This window comes from Pithys albifrons, chromosome Z, assembly GCF_047495875.1.
Source record: "Pithys albifrons albifrons isolate INPA30051 chromosome Z, PitAlb_v1, whole genome shotgun sequence".
In the NCBI taxonomy this organism is placed as follows: Eukaryota; Metazoa; Chordata; class Aves; order Passeriformes; family Thamnophilidae; genus Pithys; species Pithys albifrons.
This window is the reverse complement of record NC_092497.1, coordinates 41313113-41335550: the sequence shown is the minus strand read 5'-3', so window position 1 is coordinate 41335550 and position 22438 is coordinate 41313113. Positions and strand designations below refer to the sequence as shown.

Here is a 22438-nt window from a genome sequence, read left to right as displayed (position 1 = left end):
AACTGTAAGGGGATACATGCTTGGGCCTGTTTCTCATTCTTCTTGCACAGGGCTTGCAGCTGCAGAGAGGCACAAAATTCCACTGTGCCAAATTTTCCAAAGTGCCATGTAAATCTATACCTGTGATTTTGTGCAAACCAGCCCTCTAGTCAAATTGCTGGCTGAGCAATGAGTGCTTTTGAGATCTGTTTACACGTCTGTAAATCTGCCTTCCTCTGTATGGATATGTAAAGTGGGTGCCTTTCTGAAAATTTAAGCTCTTATTTTGGTGATGTAAGAAATGGGATTTTGCCATGAGAATCTGTATAATTTTTAAATTATACATTTAATTCAACAAAGGATGTGTGTCTCAGGTCTTTACCCTTTTTTCTCTCATTTTTGTTTTTTCTTCTTGTTTTTTTTTTCTCATAGCAGCTTTTGAATTGAGTCATTGTGTACATATGAATGTTGTACTGTTGTGCCCCTCTTCCACCTTCAAAACATATAGACTTAGTCCAGTTGATTTCTACACTTCTACATAAGCATATACTTAAATGCAGGGCCCCCAGTCCAGAATGCACTTTAAATATGCTTTGTTGAATTGGAAACTTACTTGGCAGAAAAGCTGATACTCTGCTGAGGATGTGTATGCAACGCTTTCTGGAATGGTGCCAAGTCCTTTTGGAAAATGAGTGCATTGCTTCTGCCATGCATCATCCAGCTTCCAGTTCTCAGGGTAGATTAGACAGTCACAGTAATTCCTTTAATTTCTTCTGCCACAGAGTATGAAGTAACTAACATACTCTGAAAGGGCAACATTTCTCCATATTGCTAAAAAAATCCTGCATAAAAAAAGAATTACATTTTTCAGAGTTAAATATTTAACCTAAAGAAAATAATTGGCAAAAGAAGTCTCCCTTCTTTAACCTTGAACTGAAACCAGTACTGAAACCAGAGTTTTCTAATGGTGTTAGCTATGAATTGTATGGAATTACAGAAACATTATATGGCTGCATACAAAGATGCCTGTTCTGCATAAATCTGACATTAGCCTCACATTTTGAGTAATGTTTTGCCACTTACCAACTCCAGCAGCATTCCAATTTAAACCAAGCTACCTGATTTGTTTAACCTGAGCTCTGAAAGAATGGCAGTTATATCTTGGAATGAACGTTGTTGAAGAAAGTTTAGTCCATTATTTTGGATGGATGCGGTTTCACTTTTTTTTAAAAGTTTTCTGATGTTTTTGTCTTCCTAATATTGAAAATTCTAAGTGTGGCTTTTATATCCTGCATATCTATGAAGATTTGAGTCCCTGAATGTCAATTATATAAGGGTCCAAATAATTTGGTTTTATAACTCTCCTTTAAAGGTAATAGCTATGGAAATAAGAGAGGCAGAGGCAGGGCAGGTAGACCTGAAGCTGGTTGCAGGCTTGGTTATAATCCAGATGGCTGACTTGGAACGGGGCAGCTAAAATGGCAGACTCCAGTCTAGCTGTGAGCTGAGTATATTTTGCCTGTATATCACCTAATTACCAGATATATGGGTTTCTTCAGTACTCCTGCAAAACATCTTTTGTTTCTTCTGTTCTCCATGGTGTACCCGAGGGAGCAGCTGTAGTGTCCTGCTGTGCAATGCTGCAGTGTTAGGCAAGCCTGGGGCTGCTGGAGTTGGTCTGTTTGCCTGCTAAACAGAGGTGGAATCTCGGTAAATATCCCACCGTTGGGGTACAGAGGAAATGCATCCTATTTTGCATTGCAGCAAAATACGCTAGTGCATCTCTGAACAGCTTCAAAAGGAGACAGGAAATTCTATGCTCTCCTTCCCCAGAGGTGCCACTGTAATTGTTCAGTGGAAGAAGTGAAATGAGAGGTAAAACTGGCATGCAGCACTTCCCTTTTCCGCTGTCCCTGACGAAACCAAAACCCGACACCTAGATGAAGTGGAAATCGTACACTGAACAAATGAAAACATTTTTTTATTTAGAAAATGCTGTTTTAGAAGCCTTGTACTGAAATAGCTCAGATGTCACATTACAGTCAGTGGGAGAAGGAAGGGAGCCTTGTAAAAAAAGTTGGAGTCCCTGCAGTGCTTCTGTTTCGCTCTGTTCATTAGTGGTGTCCAGTATCCACAGCCCAAAAAGGGTGATCCTATCAGTCATACAAGGAGATAAAATCTTTCTTTGACAGAATCTGAAGGTTAATTTTAGAGTAATAAAACATTTTGCTGATAATTTTGTTGGAAGAGGTCAACTGCATAGAAATATAATTCTTTTCTTGCCAAAAAACATAACATTTTTCTAAGTGGATATTAGTTAATAAATTTCTCTCACCTTACAGATTTTACACCCTACCTTTTCTGAAGATGTTAAACTACACAGAGTTTGACTTAATGTAGTAGAAACAGGGATATTTAACAGTTAAACAGAATTTAATGACATCGAAGGGTAGAGCAGAAATTCAAGAAAAAATGCAGAAGTGCTTTCTTGTAGTTCAGTAATCTGCATTTAACAAGGTAATCCTTTGATCCTGCAGAGCTTAGAAGCTGTTAGATGTCAAAACCCAGTGAAAGTGTCCAGGCAGTCATGGGGTTTTTCCCCCTCTTTTGACTCTAGCTCACTGGGCTCAAGCCTAAATAAGTCTGGTTATTATTACACAGGAACTGTGCTTTATTTGGCCTTAGGACTTCCTAAATTGATTATTGTTGGATTTGAAATAATAATATTAAAACGTGTATTTTTGACTTCAGCCTTTGACTACTGCATGTATGCAGGAGTTGCCCCAAGGAAATTATACTGTACCAGACAGTAAAAGTGCCAAAAATGTCATTCTCCAAGTGTTTAGCTCTCCTTGTCTCTTAATCTCAGAGTGTTTCTGGAGATGCTTGGAGGCACGTTTGCTGGGGAGAACTTCTGCTCTTGCCCTCACCCTCATTTTTAGCAGCAGGACAGGAGAATGACTTTCACTGGGTTATTCCTGTGATACGGTGAAAACCGGCTGTTGCCTTTCTAAGTCTTGCATGCAGAAAGAGTACTGGTACTCAAGGATGCTATGGCATGACAGTGGAATTCAGTTGCTTCAGACAGGGAAGCAGTATCACTGCTTCCAGGAGGGCATGCTTGTCAGAGGTCGCACAGCTTTTCCCCGCTGTGACTTCACCACACCTCTCGGACAGCTGTTGATTGCAATTGTGACTTGACTGTCGTTTGCCTGCAGATACCTTCTTGAAAGAGGAGGGACAGTAGAAAAGAAAGGCAGGAGCAGGCTGTTGTTTACTTGAACTGTTTTACTGGGCTACATGGCCCAGAGCTTGGCTGCTATCGCTGCTTTTCCATAATTGCAGAACAGGGGCAACAGGCAACCTGTAAAGTGCTGGGGAGTAGTGACGAGAGAGCACTTAGCTCCAGCATGGGGATACACAGTGCTTTGTGTGTGATAACCAGGCTTTTTCACTTGAGTGAGAGTGTATCAGTGGCAGCAGGCCTGCTGCAGAAGCATTTTGTGAGTCTGGACACAAATTTGGCAGGGAAGACTTTGGCTGGTGTGTCACCACTGGTGTACTTACCACCAAAAAACCCACCTTACTTTTAATGTATGTCTTGAGATCTCAGTGCTTACCGTATGCAGAATCTAAGACTGTTTGTAATAATAACTCAGGTTTGCGAGTCCCACTAATCTTACAAATCTCTGAACATTAATAATCTTCATCTGTCTGTCATGAAAGCAAGTGTGCTTCCCCTACCTTATGAAGTTACAGATGTTATGTCCTTTTCCAGGAGGCCAAGTGTGTATATGTGTGCGACCTGAAATTAAAACAAGTTTGTTAACTCTGCTGATAAGGTTTAGTCTTGGCTGCATTAAGATCAGATTATGAAAAGAACAGACAACTGCTGTTTCTATGGGAGAGATAATCTGATGGTTGTGGACTAGCCTGGGACACTTGGCTCCCACTACATTGTCTGTTTAATCTCTAACAAGTCACTTTGTCTCCATTTAAACTGGAACGTCTTAAGTACTTGACACATTTTGAAACTCATATTTGGGGGTTTATCCTGAATCCCACAGTAGGGTGGGTTATACTGGCTTTTTCTGCCACATTCTGGTTTTCTTGGAAATGAAACTCTGATGTGGGGTCAGATAGGAAACACAAAACCTCCAACCAGCTCCTTTGTGCAGTGATGCAGCCGAGGGGGCAAGACTTCAGGAAATGCATCTCCAAGTTAATTTATTTTCTCATGTTTCTGCTTGTAGTTTGTAAAATGGGTAATCAGAGTACCAGCTCCAAAGGCTGCATTATGACAAGGAAAAGGCATTAAGGATAGATTGGCTTAGTAGATCAATGATGACAATAATTTTTGGTTGGTTGATTCTGACCGTTTTACTAGTAAGAGAAATTAGTCCATAACATGAGAGTCTCTGTATTCCTAAAGCCCAACAACAGACACCTACAGAAGACTATAAGAAAGATGGAAGCATAACACCCCCCCATTCTCATGTCCCCCATGAATTTGTAGCTCAGGCCTTTCTGAAACAGAAGTGTTCCCTTGTACTGAGGAGCACTTTATGACTTGTTTTCTGTGCTTTTACCCAGTTTTGGAACCCATGCATACTGAAGATGATGCAGTTGCTGATGAGCACTGGAGGTCCACAAGCATGAAGGTTTATTTTTTCAGTAGTCAAGGAACTAATGTAGATCCCCATCAGTGTTTTCAGTAGCTTCCACCATGTCCACAAAACACTTTTTAAAAAAACTGCAAAGGGGATTTTGGTCTCTATGCAGCAAGATGCAGTGAAGCGAGACAAAGCAAACACCTGAGAACTGTTGAATTGGAAACTCTCTGCATTTGTGCCATGCTGTGCTGTATCATCATTACTTGAGTGGTCTCATAGGAAGAGAATAGTCCACTACAACCACTTCAACCTGGCTTCACAGTGAAAGCAGAGGTAGTTCTCCTGATGCGGCTGCATGAGAAGCTGACCTTTTATTTTTTAATGTTTCCCACCTGCCTTGTGGAGTAACACACCACAGCACAGCACTGTGGGAATGCAGTGTTTCTGGAGTACTGTTTCACTCATGTATCTTGTATGGGAGCTTTAATTCAGCCTGAGTTTTATAACTGTTAGCTGCAGATAGCACAATTTCCTTTGCAGATTAAGGAAAGATGCTGTAACATAAATGACTGACTGGGTGTCACTGCTGTGTTGTGACAGGCCATCCTGTAAGAAGTAGTGATTGATGACATGTATAAAACTGAGCCATTATATGTGCTGTTTATATTGAAATAGTACTTAAAGATGTGGGCTGCCAGTCAAAGCACTGATTACTTACACAGTTCTATAATAGGTGGTGGTGGATGCAGTGAACAACATAGCAGAGTAAATGTTTGTTTTGGAGCTTTAAACAGGCTTGTCTCTTTGTTTCCAGCCTGCATCTAGCCATACTAGAAGGATCTATTCTGTACACTGCCTAAAGCCTGAGACTTCACTGCAGATACCGACATCAGTATTAAACAAGTTTCTGAATCAGGCTGGTGGCCTTTCTTTTTCCCCTTGAGCACAGGTCAAGTACATCTCAGTGCTCTGTGGCAGCATTTTTTCATGGCTGTAGAAGCCCCCAAAGGCCTCAGCTGCAATGTCCACTTCTCTCTGCATCACAGAGGATTTGGGGACCCCCTCTCAGCAGGTTTCACTGAGTACTGTGGCTGTGGCAGGTGCTTTGCAGTGAAGACACAGGACCAGGTCCTGAGGATTATAGAAATGAGTCCTGTTTATGTCCTGCTGGGAAGTCCTGGGACAAGTGACTCTCTCTGCAGGTGTGGTATGAAGGTGATGGGATGAACTTTCTTGAGAGTCACTCTGTAGATGGGTGGCAGAGGAAGAAGATGCCCAGGGTGTACCAGTGTTTCTGCACCACATGAAACATTGCAGATGGGCCAAGGAAGGAGATAGGACTACCTTCCTTTCACTGCTGCCTCCTCCACTGTTAATAGACTTGCAGGGAAGGATAGCAAGTATCTGAGCACTGGTCCAAAGCCATGGATGTGGTACACGGCCTGTCATAAGCTTGGCCTGAATGACAGAGAGGCAATGGCAACTTCATCTGGTCTCATACCATTTTGTGGTGTGTATGGATGGGAAATACCTGGTGAGTGTTACTATGGCACTGCTAACAGGACACCAAAATGTTTGGGTTTTTCAATGAGATAGAACAAAAAAGAACTTGCTTTTTTCTGCTTATTAAATGGAAGAAGGAAAAAAAAAGATGTTCCACACACAATTACAGAGAAAAGTTGAATAATTGAATTTTTCCTTCTCTGCATCTGCTGTTAATTTTCTAAAACTATTAAGGTTTGTCACATTCAGAGTGACAGTTCCACCTAAGTGATTGTAGTCTGCATCCTTGTGTAAACAGATAGTTTGCATATGCCAAGAAAACAGTCCTTAAGAACACACAACACTTAAATGTAAAAAGCTTTACCTTTTTATACTTATCTTATGACCAGCCTGAAAACCAGTTGTCAGTAATATAGTGGTAGCACCTGAATATTGTGTTTTGATATGCTATTGATTATAAGGATCTTTGAGTATAGCTGAGTGGAGCAATATCAGGTTGTTTCCAGAATTTGATTTTTCTGCAAAATGAAAAGAAATGGTTGTGATTGTACTTTCACTGTCGAGGTACAGTTTGATTACACAGAGAAACTATATAATCATGATTTTGTTCCACATTTTCTGATGTGAACATAGTAACTATTTTTTTTTAATTCTTGTATGTTTGTAAATTGCACATTGCCCTGTAGTAATTTTACCTGTCAACTCCTTTGTTAGAATGTGTTGAATTATTTTGAACTGTGCTTTTATGACTATATCTCTTTAGCTCTTTAAAACATGTGCCTGGTTAAAGATAAATATTACTGTCATAAATATAATTGTCTAGTTATTTTTTAGAAAAAAATGGAACCAGTGCAACCTTTGGTTTCACAAATGAAGCAATTCAGAATGGGTTTATTACTGAGACTGGGCCCTGCACACAGCATTGGAATCCACAGAAAATTCTTTTACCTTGCATTTGTTCTAAAAGGCAGATTGCCTCTCATCCCAATGTTTTCCACAAATCTCCATGCATGAAACTGTGCCCCAGTGTTACAAGGAGCTCACTTTAGTTTTGTATTATACTCTAGTACATCATTTGTGAAACTGAACTTGGGTTTTCAGTCATGGGACAGGTATGTAAAGGTGTTTTTCAGTGCTCTTTGTGAAATTGATTTTATTTTTTTTTTTCTTTTTAAGGAAATTTATTTTAGAGAAAAGCTCATCACACAAACTCACTGCTTTTGCCTGTCCCATTCTTCCTCTTCCAGACCAGGATGAGAGAGCAGCAGAGCTCAGCAGGGAGCAGAATGAGAAGACAATTCGCAGCACGCAGACAGCGCTCCGCAATTTCCGAGAGTTCCTGATCTCCAAGTATCCCTCTGAGACCCGTGAGATCTACGTAATTCCCTGCAAAGAGCTTGATGCCTACCTTGCTTCCTTCTTTGTGGATGCCAGACAAAAGGATGGGTCAGAATATGAGCCAAACAGTCTGGCCAACTATCAGTGTGGACTGGAGCGGTATCTCAAAGAGCACAGGTATGGATACAGTATTACGAGGGATAAGGAGTTCAAAAGGTCCCAGGAAGCTCTAAAGCAAAAGCAGATAGAGCTGAGGTGCAAAGGAAAAGGAAACAAGCCACACAAATCCATGAAGCTCACCTTTGCTGATGAGCTTATCCTGCGCAAGAGAGGCTTACTGAGCCGGTACAATCCTGAAGGGCTTCTGAACCTGGTGTGGCTAAACAACACCAAGGCATTTGGGCACTGCACGGGATTCCATGGGTCCACCCTCAAGTGGGGAGACATCCGGCTGCGGGTGACAGAGACTGGATTGGAGTACCTGGAGTGGATGGGGCCAGACAATGGAGACGTCAGTGCCAAGAGCAAGAGGGGTGGGACGGACTCACGGGTGTATGCCACGCAGCACTCCCCACAGACCTGCCCCGTGCAGGACTACAAGGAGTATGCCCAGAGGCGCCCTCCAGCCATGCGCTACGAGGATGCACCTTTCTACCTGTCCATCAAACCTGTCGTCAACTTGGCTGCGCTTCACTGGTACAACTGCCAAGCCCTGGGGAAAAACAAGCTTGCCAAGATGGTGAAGACAATGTGTGAGAAAGGCAACATCCCCGGCCGGAAGACCAACTTCAGCGTCTACCAGAGCTGTAGCACCCTCTCAGAAGCGCAGAGCAACCAGCTGGTGCTGATCTGCAATAACTTGAGCCAGCAGGCTGCCCAGTCCATGGCAAGCCACTCCAATACTGGGAACTTCATAGTATCAGCATCCTATGACTCTTCATCTGACACAGCTTGAAAGAGGGATATCACCTGAACACTTTCTTCTTTTTGTTTAAAGCATTGAATTTGTGCTCAATAATACACGTCAACTGTGATTGTACACTATAGCCCCCCATAGCCCTCTCACCAGTGTTAATTCACTTTATAAGAATATATAAATATATAATATATTTTTCTTTTTGCAAATAAGTCAACAGAAATAGTTTAGTATTACTAACATAGTATTTATAGTGTTAATACAAAAATGAAAGGTACTTATGGGTTATAATATAAATGCAGATTTTAAAAGGATAAAAATGGTTCTCAGGCAACAAAAGATAGACTGAAAATACCATCTGAAAATACCATTTTTAACATGCACACATTAGTGAGTATAAATCCCCAGGAGGCTTACATAGCAATTCTATTTTAAAGCATTTTTTCAACTCTAGTATTTTAACATGACCTCCCACAGTGGAGGAGAAAAACTTAACACTGGCTGCTGCTTCTTACCTGCTGGCTTATTCTTGATCAGCAGACCAGAAGTAAGAACTACATCAATGTAAGTTTACAAAACCATTTACAGCATTTTTTGTCTGTTTTTTATTATGTTTCATGAGGCCCATTTATGCTAAAAAATCCTGAAGTCAGCTGAAAGCTATTTTTAACTTTTGGTTTTGTTGATTTTCTTGGATCAGAGATGTTGCTTGTCTTTAGACTAAAAAGTATTGTTCTCAAAAATATGCAAAAGTATAATGGCAAACACACTATCATACATACAATTTTACCTCTTTAGGTGTAGGTTGTTAGTATTTTGTCACTGTGTGTATGTAATGTAAAGACTGCTGACTCAGAGCACTCTCTCAGTGTTCTGGGAAATGCAGCAGTGCAGAAAAATCCAGTCTTATCCCAAACTGTACAGAAAAATTGCATCAAATCCATCTTAAGCCATCATTTGAAATCCACAGAACAATAGAGAGTGGAAAAATAATTTCTATGGAAGTTTAATAAAAATCTGTAGAAAATTAAAAAGCTGGATAATTTTAAGTGTTGGAATACAAATTCAAATTACCTGCACATCATCTATTTATTTCCATTGCAAACAATGGAAAATGTGCATGTGAATTGGAAGGCAGAATTTTGTCCTTAAAGCCTTGAAATAATGAGTGCTGCTGTTTCAGCATCTGACTTTGCAATGTGATTGTTCTTCTCCAAGTATGGGGAAAACACTAACAAATTGACTATTTCAGTGAACGATTATAATTCTTGACCTTTAAAATTATGAATGGTACTTTTCAAGTAATTAAGCTTAGTTTAAGTTCCACAAGGATATGTTAGGGCTATGGCGAGGCTTTAGACAAGTCTGCTGCAGTGATCTGCCTGCTGGAGTCAATGAAGGAGTCAAACACAGCTGACTTCCCCTTGGTGTTGGATCAAACTGTTACTGAGGCTCTTTCTTGTCTTGAGATACTTGGTTGTTGTGTTTCTTTATGTTTGTTTGTCTTTATTTCTTCACATTCCTGCATATTCTTTAGATCTGCAACTGTGCAACTACTTCATTCATCACTAATTCCAAAGAAAAGGTGAAACAAAAGTAGGAAGTAGAAACAGAATAGAAATAGAAATAACCCACCTGGCACCTAAAACCTGTTTTCTGTTTTGCTTAGGATGAAATGCTCCTGTGTGTGAGAGAGGTGGCAGAATATCTGCACCTTACTTAAGCCTTACAGAAGCTCTGTCTTGGGGATGAAATAGCTAGCAGATGAGCCACTGGAAAGTCTAAAAGCAGAGATTTCCACTATAATAATTGTCTGTCCTCCCAGAAAGCTTTGTGCAGAGGACACAACTTGGCTCTTGTTTCTTTGTTCTCCACGTGTAGCAAAAGGTTGGTATAAAGTCCGGGTTTCCTATGTGCCAGCTGTCCCAGGGTCTTGGAGCCTATGGCAGCATAACCTCCAGCTCTACAGCCTCCCATTTACTGTCAGCTGTCTCAGCCTGTAGGGTAGGCAGTGGATTGGTGGGCACAAGCAGTCACTCATATTGCAGAGCCATCCTTTTGTAACTTGGGTTTGGAGCTTGAGACCAAATCGTGACACTACTGAAGTGATTGCGAGCTGTGTCCATGACTTTTCAATGCCATGGCAAATCTGACTTGAAGATGAAGGAGACAAAAGCAAAAAAAGACTTAAGGTGAGACTAGAAAGACATTTGCCCAGTTTCCAGATGAGACAAGACATCTGATTTTTGTTTGTACTGCCTTGCCTTTCACAGCAGTGCTTTTAACGTGATAGAGATAAAAGTAGTTTTGCAAGGCCAATGCTGCTTTCTATGGAATTTCTTTCCTGTCTTCCACTGAGGACTCACACAGCTGCTCTTAGTATGTGCTGGAGTGCCGGAAGTCCCATGCCAAGGAGCTCTCTATGGTGCCAGGTGAGAGCTCAATCATGGAGCCAATCTCTAGGAAGGTCTTTGGTCTCTTTTTCTCCCCTGTTCGCACTCATCTCAATGCTTCCCAGTGGCAGCTATTGCAGGATCTGACCTGCTACCCTACGTTTCCTTTACTGTTCTGCAGTACAGGGATGGGTATCAGCTGGCATTCATGGGGCAGCAAATCTCTGCTTCCCACTTCTCCCCTGCCCAACCGCCCCCCTTCAGTCCAAGGAGCAGGTCACTGGCTGTGCATGGGCTGTGCTACAAGCACATCTTTGAAGTGCTGCTATAATTAAGCCCCAGCACAAATCTCAGAAGAAAGAAGATTGGCACTGTTGGGTTTTGAACTGAAAGGCTGTAAGAAGCATTTACCATGACTTCATGACTCCACATGCTTCCTAAATTTTTGGTTGTTAGGATGTTGAGTATTGGGATGATTTGTGGTGATGTCCAGCACACTCACTGGGTGAGGCAGTGTTTCTGATACCCTTGACTTAGCAGGTCACATCAGCAACCTTTGCCTGTCTGGCTGGGAGATAGGTTGTGGAGTATCTGTGCTTATTGTGATAGCCTCAGTATTACCACAAGGAGGGCCGAGGCCTAACTGGAATTAAATCTGGCCAAGGATGACAAGGAGAGCAAGAAGGGCATCTTCAAATACCTCAATAACAAAAGGAAAACTATGGGTAATGTGGGCCCGTTACTAAATAGAGAGGTCACCCTGGTAACAGAGGACACAGAAAAGTTAATGAATGCCACCTTTGCTTCAGTCTTCACTGACAAGACCAGCCTTCAGGAATCTCTCAGCCAGGAGACCAGGGTAAGGGAATGTTGAGAGACTTTCCCTTGGTTAAGGAGGATTGGGTTAGACAACACCAAAGCAAACCTGACATTCCAAAGTCCATGGGCCCTGATGAGATATATCCACAAGTGCTGAGAGAGCTGACTGGGCTGCCTTTCAGAAGGACATCAGCAGGTTGGAGAGATGGGCAGAGAGGAACTGTCTGAAATGAGACAAAGGCAAGTGCAGGTCCTGCACCTGGGAAAGAAGAACCCCCTGCACCAGCACAGGCTGAGGGACAACCTGCTGGAAAGCAGCTCTGTGGAGAAGGACCTGGGGGCCCTGGTGGACAACAAGCTGTCCATGACCCAGTGTGTCCATGTGGCCAAGTAGGCCAATGGTATCATGGGGTGCATTAGGAAGAGCACTGCCAGCAGGTTGAAGGAGGTGACCCTGCCCCTCTACTCAGCCCTGGTGATGCCTCATCTAGAGAGCTGTGTGCAGCTCTAGGCTCCTCAGTACAAGGAGGAGGTACAAGGAGGAGCTACAAGGCTCCTCAGACATGAAGACCCAGAAGTGAGACCAGTGGAAGTCAACAAAAATCATTAAGACGCTAGAGTATCTCTCTGACCACACAATGGAACAGATTGCCCAGAGAGGCTGTGGTTTCTCCCTCACTGGAGATATTCAAGAACTGTCTGAATGCAATCCTGTGCCATGTGCTTTAGGATGACCCTGCTGGAGCAGAGAGGTTGGACCAAATGACCCACGGTGGTGCCTTCCAACCTTACCCAGTCAGTGCTTATAGGAATAGTTTTTCCTGGTTTATGGTATCTCTGGTAACTCCGACTTCCAGTTAGTGCTGATGGCAGATTGCCTGACAAATTCTGACGGGGCAACCCCACATAGACTAGTTGTTGAAGAAGTTAAACATATATATGGCCGGAATATGATACCCAAGTATATAAATAAATAAGTTTATTAGCTTTGAAGGGCCTTTAATACAACATAGAATTCAGTCTTCATTTGTGGAGAGTTACAAGGAATTAAGTGTCCACAGTTTATTTAATTACCATTTATATTAAGGCCCTGAAAGGTTGATAACTCAATGGGAGGGAGCCTTCGGATTTAAACCACTCTCATGGTTTTGTCTTATACTGGCAGATGTCCTAGTTGAGGCAGCTTAGCTGACAGGGACAACTCAGTTGCTTGTAATGATCTCTCAGTACTCCAGCTGAGGGTATCACACCTGCTCCAGCAGCAAAGTGCAAGCTCATGACAATGTTGTGCAGCTTCCCTGGTACTAAAAAAGAAGAGCATGGCCAGGGTCTGTTGCTGCCAACTCCTACTGGGGTCTCCTACCATGGCTCTTGATACTGAGTGCCTTTTACCATGAATTTAAAGTCAGCTGGCAGGACACTGTCCTGCCCCTATTCAGCACAGGCAGTAGATGGTGGTTGACTGCAGTGAGGCACTGCAGGTGGATGGCTGTGCTCCTGGCTACATCGTACTCTGATGTAAAAGATGAGCTTTTGCCTCACAGTAAGGCTATGATTTCTTTAAGATGGGGGTAGCTGGCTCCAAGATGGGGCTTGCTTTTTCTCCTTTCTTTTTCCCTTCTTTTTTTCTTGCCACTCCTCTTTCTTTGATCTGATGTTAGACCTCTTCAGTGAGTGATTTCAACTCAGTAGCACAGCAGAAAACACAGCAAGCAAAGGGGGAAGTCAGATAATTTCCTGCCAACATACTGAGTTGAGTCTAGTAAAAACCTGAGGTGCAGAGCCAGTCAGGGAGGCAGAGGATGGTGTTCCTGTACCAGCATCACAAAGTCATTGGCCTGGCTCAGTTACTGCATCCCACTGGAAACCCATCAAAAGGAGACTCTTCTGAATAATTTACAGATGTAGATTGAGACTCTTCTGAATCATTTACAGATGTATTGGATGCCTTCAGAACTATCTGCAAGCTTTTGGGAGATTTGCTCTGTGCTACCAAGAGCAAAATTTGGCCTCGAACTGAAAGAGGCAAAGTGCCAAAGCACAGGTCTGCACACAGTGCAAGGGAGTCTGCATCAGTGTTAGTGCTGGCTTTCTCACATGGCCTTCTCAGGACACTAAAACAAGAATTAAACATGGGGACAAGAATTAAACATGGGGATTATACATGGATGTCACTGGATTGATCTGGATGCAGCTGTGCACAATACATGCATTTGGATCTGTTCATGTGATTGCACATGTAGATGGGCAGAGCTGTGGGTACTTTGGATGGCTTACAGTCTGTTTTATTAGTCACTTGTGCATGTATTTATGATACTGTGGGTTTGCACAATATTACATGTCTTCATGCAGGTAGTGGAAACTGAAGTCTTTGATATCTGGGTGTTGCAAACTGCCGGTTTTATTTTCAAAAATGTATTTATGCAACAGAATGTGTTTTTAAGTGCAGGAGAATGAAATACTGTCATGAACTATACTGCAAACTAAATTCCAAGAGATGTCTAAAATAATGGCACATATGTTGTTCATTTGCATAGTGCTGCTGTGATAGCAGCATCAGGGTTACTGACAATCTAACATCGAAATCAGTGTCCATGTTGCACATTCTCCTTTGTGAATATCAACACTTTCAAGCTATTTTGGTTTTCGAAGCTGCGGTGCACTGATATTCAGGCTACAGTATTGCTGCCATCTTAGAAAGCTGTGTAGAGACTAAGACACAAGCAGTGTTGTAGTGTTGTGTCTGTGTCTCAGATGTTTTTGACTGGATCTTGGTCTGTTGTTTTTGCAAGTGATGTGCAGTGGCGAGGTGGAGATCAGAAAGAGCAGGTGCTGTGTCACTCTAGAGCTTAGGCTGCCCTGAGGACTGAAGCAGCCTTAAAGGAAACTGAGATTCCAGTTGCACTAGGTTTCCTCCCAGTCCAGCTCATACTTACCCTTTCTTGTCACCACGTCTGAGTACATCCCATAAGTGCACTGACTGACCTGACTAGAAGGTGCAGTGCATAGGCTGATCACTCCTTCTGACAATAAGGTACAAGTGACTGTGGTTGACTGACTGGTCTTCCCCACCCTTAACATCACTGCTCCTCTGACCATTCATGATCCTCTAATTCCCCTTTCCTGGTGTATGCATCGTGGGGCAGGGAGACAGGTTTATGAGGGAGGTTCTTGGCAGAGAGCTCCCTCCATGCCTATCAAGTGACCTTGTGCTTTGGGGATAACACGCTCAGGGTGGACCACCTTGTGTTGAGTACACGGAGTTTGTGGGATACTGCATGCGAGCACTCTGGAGGCTTGCATGTCTCATGCTGGAGGGACTCTCTGTCCCTCTTCTGCTTTTTGTGAGAGAGCTTTCAAGTTATATCATGAGATTAAATTTGCACCTGTGTAGAGGACCCAACCCACATCTGTGTGCTGTTTGGCCCTCCACTGGCATCATTAAATAGAATTGAGACAACTGAATCCATGACAGGATGCAACTTTTGGGCTGCCTCTGTCGTGGAGAGGAGTTCATCACTGGGACGCATCCAAACTTCCTGAACATGCAGAGGCAGTGCAAATGTGTATTAAAAAAGAGAGCTTACAGGACACAGAAATATTTTGTTTGCCTGAAATGAGCCAGTTCATGCCTCGGGTTTAGGGAAGAAAAGGACTCGGCTGTTCACTATGAAACATGGCAGGAAGTGGGTCTGCACTTCTTAATGACGGTTCTTTGCTAAATGTCAGCATGAAGAGATGGCTTCTTTGCTCTCTTTGTTCGTAAGGGACAGGACGTATTTTCTTTCTGTGCTTTCCTGTGTATGCTGAATCTGCACTCAGTGCTGAGGAACAGTGGAGAGAGGAGGTTGTCCAGCGTGAAGTATGGCTATATTCCTAGCCAAAAAACTTGAACTATACTATACTTTCTGGTGATGGTCCCCACGTGCTGAGTCACAACTTGGTGGCTGGGGACAGTACTGCATCAGCTGATGTCTACCAGCACATCTGTCTCTGTGCAGAGCCAGCATGAATGTCATTGCACCATTCTCCAAAAACGGCGTGTGGGCAGCTTGCCGAGGACACCCCTATTAGAGGGGCATCTGTAAGCCCAGAACGGGGAAGGCTCTAAGCACAACTAAATTGATGCTTTCCTGTGGACCGCAAATGACAAACACATGAGGCTGTGCTGTATCTCCTCAACAGTTTTGAAAGGCTAAGAGCCACCTGGGACGTCAGTGCTTCATCTCCTTCACAGAAGCGTAACTTCAGTTGGCAAGCGACTGGCCATTTTGGGGTTCTCTCAGGCCCCAGTGAGTTGCATTGCTTCCAGCTTTACTCATGCAAACCAGGCTGCAGCATGTTCCTCCCCACTGTGTGCTGGCTGATGCCCTGCAGAGCTCTGCTGACATTGTTCTCCAGCACCTTGATTCTTCCTGAAAGCACCAGAGAGGCATTTACAGCAACAAAATGCTATACAGCCCCACAGCGTAGAGACACCTGTGAGCTTGTTGAAAGGTTTGACAGTATCCACTAACAGGAACATATTTGAAGCAGTGGTGATGTCTAAAGCTTTAATTCCTAATCTGATGGGGGAAGATCGGTTTGGCATAAAATTTTCAAGTTACGTGAACTGATGGATCTCTGTCTCAAGCAATTAATTTATTTCATCTGTTTTCTCATTGAGTTGGTTAATGTTAGTTGGTAATGAAGAAAAAAATCTATTTATTTTATTATATGAATGACACTAAATGAGTTGCCTGTGCTTGGAAATGGACATACTGTTTCTAAGGGATTAGGATGCTTTTGGCTACTCTTTTATTCTTGTGCTCAGCATTCACTACACAGCAGTTACTAGTATCTGAAAAACATAGAACCTTTTCAGATTTCAGTTTATCTGTTGTAATGAACAAAGGTTTCCTACACAGCATGCAAGATACTTGTAGGTAGGTGTTATCTTTGAAATTTAGTGGGATAGAGTTTCAGTGTGAATAAGAATAGGTGTTTAGCTCCTTTTAACAATCCTTTGGGAAAACCCCTATGAGTTCTTTTTTGTTAGTACTGTTTTATACAGTCTGTAAGTGTCAAGAAAATAACAAAACAGCCAAATGAAGGGAAAAACATCAAAAAAATGCAAAATGTTTGGAACTAAAATACTGTATTAATCTTACACTAGAAAACTAAAGTCTTAAAATTAATTTTACAGGTACTATGTTTGCCTCTTCAGGTGCCTTTTTTTTTCTTTTTCGTGTGTGTGTGTGTGTATGTGTGTGTGTGAACAAACACAACTTTCTGACATTCCTCATGCCTGGGATTTGATCTGCTCTCTGAAGGCTGTAATCTTGCTGAAACTGCCCTCCTTACCATTATAGCATGTTCTCAGCTGGCGTACATCATGTGTAGCCTTAAGTAGTCCCTGGACTGCCCCATGCTGGTCCTACCAGGATTCCTCCTTCTCTTCTACTATCAAATATTTAATACACTTATTATATGTAAATTTCCAAATTGAAAACAAGCCAATGCGGGGCACACTGCTGAGTATCTTCAGTGGTCAATATAGAAGGCAAGGCAATAGTAAATGGCTTCATACTGATTTTGGTAGGAAGACGAATAGTGACTCTGAGGCTGAAGGTGCACTGATCAATGACTGCAGTGTAAACTGCTTTCTGGAGACCTTTGTTTTCCAGCTGGTGCTTGTGGTTCAGATCTTGGAAACTTTGCCTTCTTCAGGAGCTTTTTTTGTGTGCAACTTGAAAGGTTGGGTTCCACTGCACAAGGCTGGATGCATGGATGTGAAATGCAGGTGCAGAAGTATCCAGATCATTCAGGGATGTGCAGGCAAAACGTGAAATGAAACATCTTAATTGAGTCTGAAAGCTGTTGGGGAGGAAGTACTGGAAACCTGATTTTGCACATGTTTATGGCAGTACCTGCGAGCTGGGTGGTGGTGCTGCCAGAGAGAATATGGAGCCAGTTCTGTGGAGCACTGTGGGACGTGCATGGCCATGCTCCCTGCTCTCACCCAACTCGGGCTGTTACTCCACTCCCCCCAAGCACATGACTAGCCCCACTGAAACAAATGGGTCCAAGGCAGGCAGGAAAGGACATCCCTTGGCCATCGTTCTGTTCTCAGTGCCTGTTTTTGTCCATGTGACCCATCAGTCCCAGGGTCATCTTGAGACCTGTCGGGGTAGACCAAATGTTCTAGACTGGAAGAAGAAGTGGCAGAATGTCCTAGTGCAGTGAAGTTATTGGAAAGGCATTGGAAAAGCCTGGCAAACACAATGGAAGTTTTTGACTTTTTTTTCTAAAAAGGGCAAGCATAATCATTATCCTTTAGTATCCTACTTTGTTTTACTGGAATTAGAAAATCTTACCCATTTGTTTTAATTATCTACAGTCTTTAACTCTGCCTTTGAAAAGCATTTTTGCTATGACAGCCTTTAGTCTCATGTTGAGCAGTGCTAGGAGAAACAGCTAAAGCAAGGCTTTTATCTTTCCCTGCATACAGTGTTTAATCTTTCTAATATTTTAATATGAATGTATTTTCTCCCATTTTGTAAAGTGAGGTTAGCACAGTTTCTTTCAAAATAGTAGTTGAAAACTATATTTTGCTGAAACATAACCACATTTCCACCTAACAATGTGAATTTTCCATAGTGACCAATTCATTCTTGGAGTAAAACCTCTAAAGCTAATGCTCACTCACTGACTTTAACAACATTTTTTTTTTAATCATTTGTAAGAAAGTAGATTTTTGTTAAATCTTTTGTTTTATTAAAAAAAATCACTGTCTTGCCTAATAATAACAATAATAATTCTATGCATTGTGTGATTCAGTGATGTTGCTGTTGAAATTTTGCATGTTTTCTTGATGTTCTGACATTTGTGTGTTTTTTGTGGTACTTGTAAAAATCCTAACCATTGCTGCTATAATCACCACTATTTTAGGTAAGTGAAAACTGTATTGTGAAACTGTGCCAATTAGCAGGATTTTTGTGTGTCATGAGAACTCTGCATTCTGATGGTCATTTCTTGTTTTATGCCGGTATTTAGTGCCTTCTGTAGAAGGAATCAATATGTTGTGGTAGCTGGGAGGTGCCAAACTTCTAATGTCTTGTTCTGCACAGATGATCGCTTACCAGCCTGGAGCTTAAAAAAAGTAAAAAAAAAAAAAAAAGTAATATTTAACTCTCCTTCTTTCTTTAAAGTATGTTCTCATTGATTTTTATTTGGAAAAAAACCCCTTTAACAGACCGGAAGAGAAGGCATCTCCTGCTGTACCTCCTACAGCAGCAGTCAGCCAGCTGTAAGGGGTAGGAGAGAATGAGTAGCATACAAATGCTCCTCTTGGTAATGGATGCAGTGAATAGCCAAGCCTGTTCAAGTCATTGAAGAGCATGCTGAAGTGCTGTTTAATGAAAGCAGTGCTCTAGTTACCGTAAGAAAGTGCTAACTCTTGTAGAAGTTGTAAGCTGACGAGTCAGCCTGGTCAAGCGGTGGATTCCAGCCTGTTCTGTCCCTGCTGAAGCCACACATTGCTGCCCAATATGACTTGGGTGAAATTCAAGCCTGGGATTTTTGATACCATTCTTTACTGCTACCACGGCAGACAAGCCCTATCTATCAAAATTCTGACATTGCATTTTCAGTTCTTCTTCTACCCTCTGACTAGAATATGACAGTATAGCAAATATGCACATGCATATGCGTTCATTTTGATCAGATTTTGTCAGACTGAAATTGTATCATACTGAAAATACAACAGAAACAGGCAGGAGGGAAATGTGAGATATTCACTTCTCTGATGCATTTCCCAGCCACCAGTCATGGCTCACTATATCTAGGCTGGTCTTTAAAATAGTGGTTTGTATGGAAAAAAAGGAAAGACTGACCATCAGTTTTCCGTCTCTGCTGAGAGATGAAAGCCTGGAGTGATACATGTCTTGAAAAGAGTTTTAAAATCAAAGTAATGTGTTAGCAGAAAAACTGCATGATTGGGAAGAGTATATTGAATTCATCCTTAGTGGTATTGGTCTAAAGTCATCTCTCTCTCTCCAAGCAAGAAAATTTACAGCCCTTGTGATGTAAAATACTTAAAAACAAAAACAGAAAACAAAACCAAAAAAACAACAACCAAAAATCCCCAACAAAACAAAACAAAAACCCCCAAAGAAATGTATGCCAAAATTTTCAGTATAGTTCCTTTTTGTGATACCCAGGACACTTATAGAAAGTGATATTAAAGCACACAGAACACACTGGAAATCATGCTGTGTCCTAGGTTGCAAGCCAGTTCCCCACAAACCGATGAACTTGAAAACCCCAGCTGAAGATTAAAACCTGCCACAAAGGATTAGAATGCTTAGAAGCCTTTTGCAGCACCTCAGTTCCCCTCTGTTAAAGGGAATAAGGCTCTCTTCAGAAATGTTAGGTCCCTTTATTGTCCTTTAAAAACTGGAAGCTTCTTCAGGCTCATTTTACCAGACCAGAAGACAGCTGAGACCAGTTACAATGTGGTCCTCCATTGTTTTGATTGTGTAGTAGCTATTCACACGTGAACACATGGCTACTACTATGAGTGAAGAGCTTTGACTCCACAGAACTCCTGCCTATGTGGCCCTTGAATATTAAATAGTCAAGGCATGATGTTTTATCCTGCATTTTTTCTATTTATAGCTAGATCCAAGTCTCCATAGTCCCACCAACTGCACTAATTCTTACCAATTGATCTTCCTAACTTCTTCAATGAAAAGAGTCTATGAAAAAGTCAGATTCCAGCAGCACAGCAGCTGGTTTTTCCCAATCTTCTCTTCCATTGTGAATCTAGGTATATCTGCTTTATCTTCAGCTTAGATTTAAGTCAGAAAAGCCATCAATAGCCTTTATTCTTACTTGGCATTCAGGAAATGCAGTTACGGTTCTACAGGTGCAGACCTGGCATCAGGATTTTGCCTGCTGCCTGTGGCATATCAAAGTCTTTAGTTGCATTTGTTTGCCGTTCATCACAGTTCATCAGTTTCAAGACACAAACTGGGTGATACCAGTGGTGTGCTGCTTTAGATACCACCTTCCAATCACAGTGATTCCTTCAGTGTGCAAATGTCCATATTGTCAGTCCTGTAACTGCTCTTGTAATTGCATTTTGTCTGAAGTTCGTTATATGCCAGGATCAGCTTTCTTTTCTTTTTCCTTTTTTTTTTTTTTTTTTTTTTTTTTTTTTAGATGGCTTAGCCTCTGCTGCTCAAAGGATCCAGGAAAGAATTATCCATACAAACCCCAGTGGAATCTGGGGACTTAGATTTTTTTAGACACCTTTGCAAGCCCCAGCTGCAATCAGCTATGTAAGGCAGAGAATTTAGTGTGAGAAGTGCTACATATCTTCCACTCCAAATGCAGTGTTCTGTACACAGGGCACCTTCTTACACAGAACTCTTGCTCCTGCATTTGGGAGATTATATATACAGCAGATTATATATACCTCTCTGTCAGGGACAAGTAATATTTTGATGCATTTTAATGTATTATCTCTGCAAATTTAGAATATCTGAGGAGGAGGGAGACATTACTGGATCATTTTCTGAAAACGTGAGTAATATTGTTAACTAGTCCATTTTCAGAGTTACCTGTTCAACTTCATTGTCCTCAAATTACCCTCTTTCTGTATTTACAACATGAGAAAAACAAGCAAAAAGGATTTGTTGCTGTAAATGAAGGAAGATTTCATAACCAACTTTGAGTCTCAGATCCCCAGTGGGTTTCCAGGGCTGTTAATTTTTCTACTCATTAGCTGGAGAAGTTTTGACGCATATAAATTTCATATTGCCAAATCTACAGTGTATTTTTAAGAAGAAAGCTTCATACAGGGTAAGGTCCTTCGCAGGTGAAGACCAATATGGTCAACAAAGCTGTCTGTCGCTTGTGTTAGTTGAGAACTGTTTTTTTTTCTTGTGACATATTTTAATTCTTCAGGACACTCCACTGTTCTTTAATGGGGATAGAATAAACAAATGTGTGTTGTACTGTTGTCTGCCACATTGTCTCCTTGAAAAATGTTCTTTTAGTGTTTGAGTACAGAAGTGCCCTCAATAAAAATAAAGTAAAACAAAGAGATTTTTTAATGGTGTTTATGAGTTTCTTTTCTTGCTTAGTTGTCAGATAATTAGGCTTTTGAAAAGAATGTTTGTGCTAATTGGAGTATGACATTCACTGTTACTGATCCGTAAATTCCAGAGATGCTCTGTTCTTCATTGCACTTCACCTCCATTTTTATTCCCTTTATGATAATCTTAAACAAGTCTTGTTCTGCTGCATTAGATTAGTTTCAGTGTCTGTACAATGTTTGCTACTACTGTAGTGTGACTTATTTTTGATTTTTAAAATTTGTATTGGTACAGCCTTAACCTACAGAATTAAAGACCATTTTAAAATTGATCAAAATAGTCATTGATGTCTGTGATACATGCATGCTTTATTCACAGTATTTTGTCTATTATTACGTGTAGCAACCAAGTCTCATGAATTTAATAAATTGTTTTCTTCAAAACTGACTGCTGTTTTTAATCAAGTAAAAACAATTTACTTGGCATTTCGAAGCGTGTTTTATAAATAAAGCACAAGCTGTCTCATGCTTTTCAAGTATGAGTATCAGCATAGCTGGGATGTTCCCATGGATCTGTGGTGCATTTTGATTAGCAGAGTGCAATAGCCTAACCAAGAAATAGTTGCTGTCATACCCTCTTTAACTTCTGTGGCTGTGTTTCAGGAAAACATTTAAGCAGTTGCTTAAGTAAGTCCTTCCCTACTGAAGAATGTACTTAAAAGCAAGCTTGACATGTGCTAATTTAACCTCAGTTTACTAGGACTGAAAGCCTACATCCTGAGAGCAATTTTGGAGA

At 41.5% G+C, this 22438-nt stretch overlaps 1 protein-coding gene across 1 annotated transcript in view; it reads left to right on the top strand.

Annotated features, from left to right (window-relative positions):
* The window catches only part of KIAA1958 (KIAA1958 ortholog), a 75665-nt gene extending 53585 nt beyond the window's left edge, over positions 1-22080 (top strand). The window contains exon 3 of the mRNA XM_071579948.1: positions 7343-22080. Coding sequence (XP_071436049.1) covers positions 7343-8388 — 1046 coding nt within the window. The 3' untranslated portion in view covers positions 8389-22080. The remainder of the gene's footprint in view (positions 1-7342) is intronic.
* Positions 22081-22438: the final 358 nt, after the last annotated feature.